The following is an 11,927-nucleotide window of genomic DNA, read 5'->3' on the forward strand; positions in this document are numbered from 1 at the left end:
TATATATATAAAGTTATCAATGTGTACATGAATTAAATTTTTTACAACATAGTTTATCTATATTCTATTAATTTCTTTATGGCTATAATAAATAATTAATATTAGATTAACAATGTTTCTTTTATTTACGAATACAATAACCACATGTATATACAAAGATTCATATACTAAATTGAACGTGTATATATATTTATTGGACATCAATATCATTTTTTATATGTATCTGATAAAAAAATAAATCACATATATATCACAAAATTGTCTATCTTAAATTGAGTGCATATGTGTCTAAAATTAACTTACTCAATGTATGTGTTATAATGAATACATTCTTATCATTTGTATATATAGATAATGATAATTGAATTGATATTGATCCTTCACAATTTGTATATTCTTAACAATTTTTGCATAAAAATTCTAAAATTTGATGATTTTTTTTTTTTTTGAACTATAGTAACTAAAAAATATTTTAAGTCATATGAAAGATTTTGTGGGTATGTGACAGAGAGAATCATGATTTATGGAGAGATTACAGGAAGAAAGAGGGGAAGAAATTTTGAAGAAAAGTTTAAAACAATATAATTTTCTTTTTAAGAAGAGAGAGAGAAAAGATATTTAAAAATTAAAATGTATTTTAAATAAATAGAGAGGAAATATTTTAAAATTGAGATGTATCTATAATCTATAATCTATAATCTATATCTATATCTACAATCTATAATCTATAATCTATAATCTGTATTTATAATTAATAATATATTAAAAGTGTGAAGGGCCTTAGAAAGAACTTTTTGTCATTCATTAAAAGTCTTTGTTTTAGATTAAATCGTCTTTTCACTATTTTTATTTAATATTTAAGAGTTAAAAATTAATTAAATATATTTATGGTAAATCTTTTTCTTATTAGAAATTATTAGAATTTCACTATTTTTTTCTAATTTAAGATTTGAAAATTAATTAAATATATTTATGGCAAAACATTTCCTTATTAGAAGTTATCAATATTAATGACAATTAATACTTTTTCCTTTAGTTTAATAATTTCAAATAAACTAAATTTGATTTTAAGAAGATTTGAAAAATCTAGAAATAAATATAAAACCATTAGAATAAGAAAAGTTTAAGAAATACCAGATTTTTAAAAGTTTAAGTATGTAATAAGAATAAAATCATTGATTTTGGAAAGATTTTAAGTAAACAAAAAAAAAATTGTAACACAAATATTTTTCAAATTAATACGTCTCTCTTTGCATGTGGCAACAAGGGAAAAAGGTTATATGACAAACGCAAAAGTGATGTTCCATCAGTCACTTGAAACTTCTGGTGGTAAAATTTTTGTGTATATGTTTATGTTTACATTATTATGTTAAAAGGGTGAAAGATTTTTGAAAAACGATTTGAACTTACACACTTTATTAAAAATCTTTGCAATAGACAAAATCATTTAATTTTAAATAATCAAACATTACACGTGCAAGGCACGTTCAATCAGACTAGTTTTAAATGAAAAGTACGGTTAAGTTAATTTTAAGAATGTTTACCAAAAAAAAGTTAATTTTGAGAATAAAAACTAAATAAATATATTAAAAGTAAGAGAGAGAATCTGTTATATAATAAAAATAAATTTTAAAAGGCAAAATTCAGAAATAGCATATTTATCCCCTTAATTATGAGTTTCATAGCAACAGTTTCATGATTACATGATATAGCAAGTTGCATTTTGTATTTTTGCAAACTGTTGCTAAAAAAATACAAATACATACGATTTTTATTGTCCTTACGATCAATATGTATTTTGTATTTTTGCAAGCTGTTACTACAAAAATACAAATACATACAAATACATATGTTATAAAATGTAATTTGATAAAAGTGTTGCTATTTTTTGTAATTTAATACTTTATGTATTTTTTTCAATTTTTTAAATCAGGAGAGAGAATTTTTTTTTGGCCTAGTATCAAATGGCCAAAAACGTTGAAAGTGGATATCTGATGCCAAATTCAAAAGAATTGGCTACCCTATGCCAGTATGAACCCGTTGTTATATCATGCCATTTATTCTTTTTAATTAAACTAGCATTTGCCTTCACTCTTTCTTTAGCACTCATTTGAGTGTTCCTTCTTTTCTTTTCTTTTTAAAAAATAAATAAATAAATAAAATAAAGAGTTCCTTGTTATTGCAAATCTAATTCCTGTGAGAAGTAATTCCCCAGTCTTAGCAGATAGCTCTAAAGTAAATAAAACCAATAAATCTCATCAGATAGCATCCAATGAACCGACAAACCAAGCATTAATCTAAGAGAAATATGCATCTATGAGTGGATATAATATCAACTTGTCACCTGTCCAGAGTTAACCCATTTAAGGTAAAATTTTGACGGACATAGTATTTACTCCAACCTAATAACTGCAAGACGCGTGCCTTTTAGTCTGCATTCTCGCCTGTATTGAATTTTTAGCGTAAATACGGGATTTGACCAACAGCCTATCCTACCTCCTCAAAACAGATCGACTCAGCTGCACTACCGTTGCACTACCACTGATACAAGAAGGAAGGAGACATGGCAGACTCCTTTGAGAAGAGCACTATTGAGAAAAACACATTTGAGAAAATTAGGAAAAAAGAAAATTATCTATCTTTACAACAAAATTGTGTCCATAAATTTTACAAAAGCGCACCACCTGACCTCCGTTGGAGGAATAGGGTGCAATTACTATCCAAAGATTGTGATGACATTACATGGACTAGTGGTACTATCTTTACTTACAAACAAACGAACCAGAATTATGGAACACTTTCAAAAATTCCCCTGATGCTTACAATATTCCCTAAATTAGACGTTCTCTTGAGTAGGGGGAGGTTCAGATGCAGCATTTTGCATTTCATTTCCTGAGATTCTGGATTCAACACATGAGCGAGCCATTCCAATCATAGTTGCAACCTCCTTCTTGTACTGCATAGGGGGTAGAAGAGAGTAAACGTGGAAAAGAAGACACAATCAATCTCTTGTGATCACCTTTGCTGCACATGTAGGGAAAGCACAAAAATCTTGCAGAGGAAAAATTACCTCGTCAACGGCTCCTGCCTTAATTTTAGACTGCATAATGCACCATTTCTTGAAATGTGCACCTGTTCGAATCTCAGAAGTTAGTTCACACTGACATCATATCCCCCCATTCCTGAATACGTAAAATGGTTGAAACTTTAAGTTCCATCTTCCTGGTCACCCGTATGGAGAATAGTGGCTAGCCTAGCATTCAGAAGCTTAGAGATAATCTTACTGGAAACATTACACAGGATAACGGGTCTGAGGTCACTGAATTTCTGAGGGTGGTCAACTTTAGGGACCATAACCAAGCAGGTGTGAGTGAAATATTTAGGAAGGGTTGCACCTTCAAAGAAAGGACATGTCCTCATCGCTCTTCCTATTCACCTCTTATTAGAGGGAACTCCCCCTAAGGGCACTCTTGAAACTATTGAGAAATTCTTAAATAGATTTTTCTGATCGGGGCTGGACAGTGGAGGTAAACATCATTGGTCTTCTTGGGACAACCTTTGTTATCCCTACAACTAAGGGGGCACCAACTTTAGAAAGCTCTTGGACATCTGTCAATCCTTTAGTGCTAAACAGTGGTGGTCTTTAAGAACCTCTAACTCCCTTTGGAGTGATTTTATGAAAGCTAAGTACATGGTCAGAAATCATCCTGTGAAAGCTAAATGGCAAAGAGGGCAAGCTTCCTCCTGGAAAGCTCTTTGTTCTAGTGGGGAGGTGATTGATCATAACATACTTTGGATAGTTGGTAAAGGGGAGGTATCCTTCTGGTATGATAACTGGAGTAACCTTGGCCCCCTTTATCAACAAATTGACAACAATACTGACATTTCTAATTTGCAGGTTAAAGAAGTTCTTCACAATGGAGAATGAGACTGGAATAAGCTGAACGTTCCCCTATCTGAAGAGCAATAACGAAGGATCTTGGAGAAAGAAAATCCTAGCATAAACAACAACAAAGAGACAAAACAGTGTGGACTCTTTCCCATACTGAAAAATTCTCTATATGTTCCACTTGGAGGGAATTGAGGCAAGAAAGAGTTCCCAACAACCATGCTAGTAGGCTCTGGCATAGCAATATACCCTTTAAGATGTCTTTTCTCATCTGGAGAGCATCCATAATAAACTTTCCACGGACAAGAATGTTGCAAGGCTTGGGGATCCACATGGATCCCAAGTGTTGTTGCTGTAACAGTAGTAGAGTGGTCACCGAGCTTGAATCAGTTAACCACTTATTTTGTCACAGAGATTTTGCTAAAAAGATGTGGTCATTTTTTGCAGGTCCTCTAGGAAAAGCACGAGTAAACCCAATTTGAAGTTCACCCTTCTCATTTGGTGGAACCACAAGACCAAGAACCCCTTCTGCTCACTTATAATCAAAATTATTCCTGCAGTTATTTGTTGGGAAATCTGGCGTGCTAGATGTACTAACAAATATGGAGGAGGAAGACCTTCATTATACCAATCCTCCGCTAATGTATTATTCAATCTTTTGCAGGTATTGAGGAAGAGATTTGGAAGTGCGGGGTTGTGAACACAATCTGCCAGACCTGTGATCGAGATATTAATCAAACAAAAGCTACCATCGGCAAGTGGATTAGACCTCAAACAAACTTATTAAAACTCAACAGTGATGGAAGATGGAAGTTGTGGGGGAGGCAGAATGGTAAGAGATAACACAGGGAAGATTATTTTTGCCTACGCGATACCATTGGGCCTAGGCATAATACCCTCACCCATTCTTACTAAGAAACTGAAAGAAGCCTCAAAAACAGAAGAAAGGGAGGAAGGTTCCAGCAACTATGCCGAAGCTGCTGCTATGCTATTTGGCCTGAGGTGGTGCTTGAATAATGACCCCAGACTTGTTTGGGGAGAAACTGACTACCTGCTTCTAACGAATTGCATAAAAAAAGTTTGGAAGACTCCGTGGAAGATAGCTAGTATTGTTGAGGATATTCAGGAACTAGTTGAAGATAGCGAGTCCCATATTACTCATTGCTTTAGAGAGGCTAATAAGCCCGCTGACAAGCTGGACTCTTTGAGTCATAGAAGTAGTGAGATTCAAATCTTCAACTCCTTCTCCGTCTTGCCCGTCGAAGTGAAAGGTCTTACCAATGTGGATAGATGGGGTATCCCGTCCCTAAGAACCAAAGATGTTCCAGATAACCACATTGTTTATGATCCCCCTTAGAGTCCTAGGCCTCTTAGGCCCTTTTTGGGTAGGATTAACACTTCTATAGTAGCCTCATCTCAATGATCATGTAAACAGTTTGGGATGCCAGACTCTGTAACTTTTCGCACATCACTGACCAATGAAGGCTGGGTTTGAATATAAAAAAATAATACTTTACGACAGTTGCTCCAGTAACCATCATTGTAACACAATTGGCACCTATGAACCATGTGCTGGCCTGTATCATGCTATGATTCACCCAACAGATAGACTAGAATAATGAGGACAATGCAAACTCAGAACACTCGCCTTGGATTACCCAAGAAAAGATCTAACTGCAGCTTAAGATCGAATGATTGTAGAAGGTGGAACTTGGGAAGCACAAGTGAAGGCTCTGACCATTGCAAGAGGCAAACAGATATACACCTACTTAAAATCCAAGCATGATGGATGACAAGGGTAGTAGTCCCCCATAGAACCCAGGGCTTCAGTCTTAAGTGGTAAGAGCGCAACACGTTATATGTGGGTTATGTGCATGTAATAGGTTCCAACCCCGTCGCTGGCAATATCTTGGTACTTAGGTGAAGAAGGGGGGAGGGGTCAGCTGATTATCCATTGAATTTCGAACCTACTCCTTTGGCCCTCAATAAATTTTCAGTTATTGAAAAATAAAATAGTAGCAAGTCTTCCATAAGAGTTGACGAAAGAGTACTACAAGATGATTAGTAAGGTAACTGACAGAAAGTATTAAAAAAAGACGAGATAGAAGATTGGCAGAAGTGTAACACAAGGATAATTAGATAGATGACTAGATGAGTGCCCAAAAGTTGCTTAGAGGTTGACTCATGACACAGGCTAGTTGATTTCTCAGAAAGGTATAGTTATTCCTGGTGCTGCATTACAACCTCAACAATTTAGACAAATATTCCAGATCCTGGTCTATTTCTAGAAAGTATCTATTATCAAAATATATCACGAATAATCAGTGAACCAGGAACCAGGAACCAGAAATTATTTTCAACAAGCAAAATGTGGCAAATGAATAGTGGATTGAACACTTTCAACTGAACGAGAAACCATAACCTAGAAGAAACTTACCAACTTTTATGTCTAAAATGCAGGATGATTCAGAAGATGCCTTTAAAGACCATCTACAGTGAACCTGATTTAATATCAAATCTAATCAATAAAAAAATAAATAAGGGGCAATCATACAGCAGATAAGAGATGGTATAAAGCATGCAGGGTCATATCTATTAGGACTCCCATAGAATTGAAATCACAAATACTGAAAAAAGAATATAGTCGGATGACCAAACCCAGCAATACCTCAAAGCATGATCCAAACGGGACATCATGGGCCTGTTGTACAGTCTCAAAAACCTAAATGAGAGGAAAATGATAAATTATAATAATAAAGACAAATAATTACAGCAAAAAAGTAACTAGTAAATAAGGTGGCAAAAGAAATGATGAGGGATACCAGCATTTTCTTATCTGGTGACAAAATGGCATGCTGATATTCCGTCATTGCTGAATCTGGGGGACACATAGGACTGTTACAAATGGTTCTGAATGTAATCTCTCTGACTTGACCGTCATAATCATCAGCAGAATGCCATTGACCTATCTAAGAGAGTGGAGACATTCAAAAGTTTAGCAGCCTTTAAGGCCACATGATTAAAGCAATTTATTTTGGAGTCACTCTAGCTCTAACAGGACCAACTGAAACACAAAGTAATACCTCCTTCCAAAGACACCCTAAATTTTGTTAACACACAGTAATACCTCCTTCCAATAAATAGATAGAGATTAATAAGAAAGTGCACCTGAAACACTGCAACCTGATAATCAATATCACAGATGCTTCAGGTTTTCTTACTTGCTTATTTCTTTTTATTGTTGTTTTCCTACTTGCTTATTTCCTCTAGGAACAGCTATTACCTACCTCTTTATTTTTGACCAAGACCACGCCCCAAAAATGCATTTCACTTTAGCTAGAAAGTATTTTGACATCCTATCGAATTAGCTGGCAGATTGAGGCAGAATCTGCTCCACAATGATTGGCAGATTTCAATCAAATCTGCTCCACAAATCAACTAACAGATTGACTATAATCAGCTCCTATAAATATGGGATAGCATGTATATTAGGAAAATATATTATTTTAGGAAATAGATCAAGGGAAATCCCTTGATTCAAGAATCTCCCAAAAATCAGGGATTGATTAGTTCATTCTGATCTTACTTTTCTCTTATAAATATTGTACAATTCTATGAATAATATATATATTTTTGCAATATCTTAACTTTCATGGTATAAGAGTCGGGCCCATCCCAAATCTTTGTTCACCGATATTGGGACCCATATTATATTGCCCACGCTCCAGATAACGAGGACTGGGCGTGCGGGGGAGTGTTAAGTATCCCACATTGGAAAAGGAATGGGTAATTGGTTTCCTTATATGGACTTGGGCAATCCTCCCCTCATGAGCTAGCTTTTGAGGTTGAGTTAGGCCCAAGATCCATTCTTTTTCATGGTATCAGAGCGGGACATTTTCCTCTAGTATCACATGGAAAAACAGCTTTCCAAGGAGATCATCTTTCTAGAACATCAAAAGAAGACAAAAGTTCCTAAAGAAAATATGATGCCTCAAGGAGGCAATGTTTCTCACATGTCAGCTCTTGTGACAGTGAAAAATGAAAGATAACAGAAACTACCGAACTGGAAGCAGAAGGGAGTTGATAATCGTGGCTTCCAATATCAACATGGTCAAGCCTCCAAAACAACTCATTTTGAGCAGGAGCAGCAACCTCCTCCAGATTCGTCTCCATTTACAAGGAAACAACTAGAAATTATGCACAAACTCCTTCAATATCCCCAGTTCCGTGCAAATGCACAAAATCCTTCTAATCCTTCTTGTTCTTTTGTTGAAACGGGTATCGTACCTTCTATTTTTCTTAGTGCCAACTCCAACCAAAATGATTCGTGGATCATAGATTCAGGAGCTACTGATCACATGACTGGAAGTTCCCGTGCTTTCTCTACTTATACTCCTTATGCAGGGAATAGTAAAATCAAGATAGCTGATGGTTCCTTCTCCGCAATCGCTAGAAAAGGAACTGTTAAACTATCACCATCCCTCACACTTCATGATATTCTTCATGTTCCAAAACTGTCTTGTGGGTTCTGTCAGTAAATTAACCCATTCTCTTAATTATCGTGCTATTTTTGACTCTGATTTGTGTGAATTTCAGGAAAAGGTCTCGCCTGAAATAGGTTTTGGGGAAGACGATTGGCAGTGCTAAAGAATACGGAGGTCTTTATTTTCTTGACAACGGGGAGAACTCTCTATAACTGAATCCTACTTGTTTGAATTCTACTTCTATTTGAATAAAGTCATTCTTTGGCATTATAGGCTTGGACATCCAAGTTTTTATTATTTAAGACATTTATTACCTCAGTTATTTGAAAATAAAAATCCGTCCTTTATTCCAGTGTGAATTTTGTGAATTGGCTAAGCATCACCGATCGTTTTTTCCCTCTCAAAAGTTTCAGACTTCTAAACTGTTTATGATGATTCATAGTGATATTTGGGGAGCCTTGGAGTAACTGATAAAGTTGTTGTCATGTGACCAGGAGGTCACGGGTTCAAGCTTTAGAAACAGCCTCTAGCAGAAATACAAGGTAAGGCTGCATACGATACACCCTTATGGTGGGTCCCTTCCCCGGACACCGCGCATAATGGTAGCTTTAGTGCACCGGGCTGCCCTTTTTATAGTGATGTTTTGGGACCGTCTAGAATTTCAACAATGTTCGAAAAGGTGGTTTGTAACTTTTATAGATGATCATACTAGACTGAATTGGGGTTTTTTATTGAAGGACAAATCTGAGGTTAAAAATGTGTTTGAGACTTCCTATGTAATGGTGGAAACACAGTTTAATGAGAAAAAAAAAAGATTTTTCGAAGTGACAATGGTTGGGAATTTTTTAATGAGCAATTAGGAAGTTTTTTCAGAAAAACTGGGGTAGTACACCAAAGCTCTTGTCCGAATACACCTCAACAAAATGGCATCGCAGAAAGAAATAATAGGCACCTATTAGAGGTAACTAGGGCCTTAATGTTTACCAGTAAGGTTCCACAGTACCTGATATGAGACCAAGTTCACAACACAAGAAACAAACAACAACAAGAACAACAAGATGAACAACAAGTGCTAGTGAATCGAAATAGGCCACACACGGCTTCAATAGTCTTCAAGAGTCACGTTTTTAGAATAAGAAGATGATATTAACAACAAGAACAAGCAAGTCAATAATAATACTAGTGAATCGAAAGAGCCTCACACGGCTTCACTAGACTTCAAGATTCCAACAACACAAGATTAACAAGATTACAAGATAGATAGTAACTTGACACACAATATTCAATGATCTAAGAACCCTAACAAGAGAAAAAACCCTAAGATTAATGAATATTAATACCAAGCTCTTACTTGGACCAAGAGGAACCCAAAGAACCCAACACCCTAGTTTCTAGCCAAGAGAAAACACTAGTATCACTCTACTAGTGAGCTTTCGGAATTGAGGCTTCTCCAATGGAAGAGAAAAGCTCCAAATTATTACAAAGTGTTTGTTGTCTTCCAAAAAATGAATGAACTAACTCAAAAATAACCCTAACACTATCTATTTATATTAGTCCACAAAGGGAGATAACAAATGACCATCCTACCCTTGCCAAGGGATGGCCTTGGAGTGTAAGTTTATTACACTTCAAGGCTCCTCTTCACACTTAAAAACATTTAATCCATTGGAAGGCTCAAGTACCAACTCACACACGGCCATTTGCATGAACATAACTTGGAGTTTTTGTAACTCCCGAGCTTGGCAACGGGTGAATGGTCGTGAACTTGTTGGACAGCTTGTAGAACTTGTTGGACAACTTGGTACACCCGTATCAGTATCTCTGGGGAGAGGCTCTCTTGACTGCTACTTATCTTATTAATAGGATGCCATCTCGTCCTCTCAAATTTAAAACACCTTTTAACATTTTCAGAGAGAGTTTTCCTAGTTCTAGGTTAACTACAAACTGCCATTGAAAGTGTTTGGGTGTACAACCTTTGTTCATGTTAATAATTGCAGTAAACTTGAACCAAGGGCTAAGAAGTGTGTTTTGTAGGATATGCTCCAAATCAAAAGGGATATAAGTGTTCTGATCCTCAGTCGAGGAAGATAATTGTCACAATGGATCTAACTTTTTTTGAATCCCAACTCTATTTTACTACTCATCTTCAGGGGAGTACCACGTAGGTGAAGATTCGTCTTTTTGGGATATTGAGAAAACTAGATATCAAGCAAATGATGGGCTAGATTTTACAATAAATACTGATGCGAGGGATCTTGGAGAAGACATGAATAGGTGCGAAGCAAGAGATGAAAAGGACAGTGATTCGAGAGATGATAGGGACTTAAGTGACTTAAATGATAAGAACTTTGATATTGAACCTGTAGAGCCTTCAAATGATAAAAATAAAAATGGGAACAGAGAATAAACAAAACAAATACAGGCGTATTCGAGAAGGAATCGAACTTAAGAAATAAAAACCGACGATCCTCAACACTATCAAAAGTCACCTCCGCAAGACCTTCCTGGAATTTAAGGTAATCTTCCAACTGATTCTATTTCTAGTTCCTTGTCAGATTTGGACCTACCTATTGTAAAATGCAAAGGTGTTAGAAATGTTTTTAAATATCCTATTTCTATGTTTGTTTCCTATAAAAAGTTGTCTCCTAGTTATTCTGCCTTTACTTCACAACTTTCTAGTGTGGAGATCACAAAAAAATGTGCAGGACGCTCTACAAGTTCCCGAGCAGAAGAAGGCTACTTTGGAGGAATTGAGAGCTCTTGAAAAAAATGAGACATGGGAGTTGGTAGATTTGCCTGAGGGAAAGAAACCAGTAGGCTGCAAATGGGTGTTCACCACCAAATTCAAGTCAGACGGATCCTTGGAGAGGTATAAGGCCCGCCTCGTAGCTAAGGGGTTCACGCAGACATATGGCATTAACTATCTTGAGACGTTTGCTCCAGTAGCTAAGCTAAATTCAATTAGAGTTTTGTTGACAGTCGCAGTAAACCTTGGCTGGTCTCTTCAACAATTGGATGTGAAGAATGCTTTCTTGAATGGGCAACTAGAGAAAGAAGTCTATATGGATCCTCCACCAGGTTTTGAAGAGAAGGACAAGTCCAAGATACGCAGACTTAAAAGATCTTTTTACGGTCTAAAATAGTCTCCAAGGGCTTGGTTTGATAGGTTTACTCAATTTGTGAAAAGGCAAGGATATGTTCAAGGACAAACAGATCACACAATGTTCACTCGGCATTCACTAGAAGGAAAAATAGCAGTTCTTATAGTGTATGTTGATGATATCATCCTCACAGGAGATGATGTGGTTGAAATACAAAACCTAAAGGAGCGTCTTGCCTCAGAATTTGAGATAAAAGACTTAGGCCCGCTGAAGTATCGGCATAGAGGTTGCACGATCGAAACAAGGAATTATAGTGTCACAAAGGAAGTATGTTCTTGATCTGTTAAAAGAAACGGGAATGAGTGGTTGTAGACCAGCTGAAACTTCAATTGGCCCGAATCTAAAATTTGCGATGGATGGGAAATCAATTGATAGGGGCCGATACCAGTGATT

The 11,927-nt window shown here is 36.1% G+C and overlaps 1 protein-coding gene across 5 annotated transcripts in view; it reads right to left on the reverse strand.

Moving 5' to 3' along the window:
• Window positions 1–2,591: 2,591 nt before the first annotated feature.
• LOC107854328 (BAG-associated GRAM protein 1) overlaps window positions 2,592–11,927 on the reverse strand; it is a 28,180-nt gene continuing 18,844 nt past the window's right edge. For 2 of the 5 annotated variants that reach the window (XM_047408988.1, XM_047408986.1), the window contains exons 14-18: window positions 6,712–6,858; window positions 6,558–6,611; window positions 6,327–6,390; window positions 3,071–3,132; window positions 2,592–2,956 (exon numbers count right to left, since the gene is read on the reverse strand). In XM_047408988.1, the coding sequence (XP_047264944.1) occupies window positions 2,837–2,956; window positions 3,071–3,132; window positions 6,327–6,390; window positions 6,558–6,611; window positions 6,712–6,858 (447 nt within the window). In that variant the 3' untranslated portion in view covers window positions 2,592–2,836. Of the gene's footprint in view, window positions 2,957–3,070; window positions 3,133–6,326; window positions 6,391–6,557; window positions 6,612–6,711; window positions 6,859–11,927 lie in introns of those variants that run through there. The other 3 variants (XR_007053355.1, XM_047408991.1, XR_007053356.1) reach the window with 3 other exon arrangements.

This window comes from Capsicum annuum, chromosome 1, assembly GCF_002878395.1.
Source record: "Capsicum annuum cultivar UCD-10X-F1 chromosome 1, UCD10Xv1.1, whole genome shotgun sequence".
Classification (NCBI taxonomy): Eukaryota; Viridiplantae; Streptophyta; class Magnoliopsida; order Solanales; family Solanaceae; genus Capsicum; species Capsicum annuum.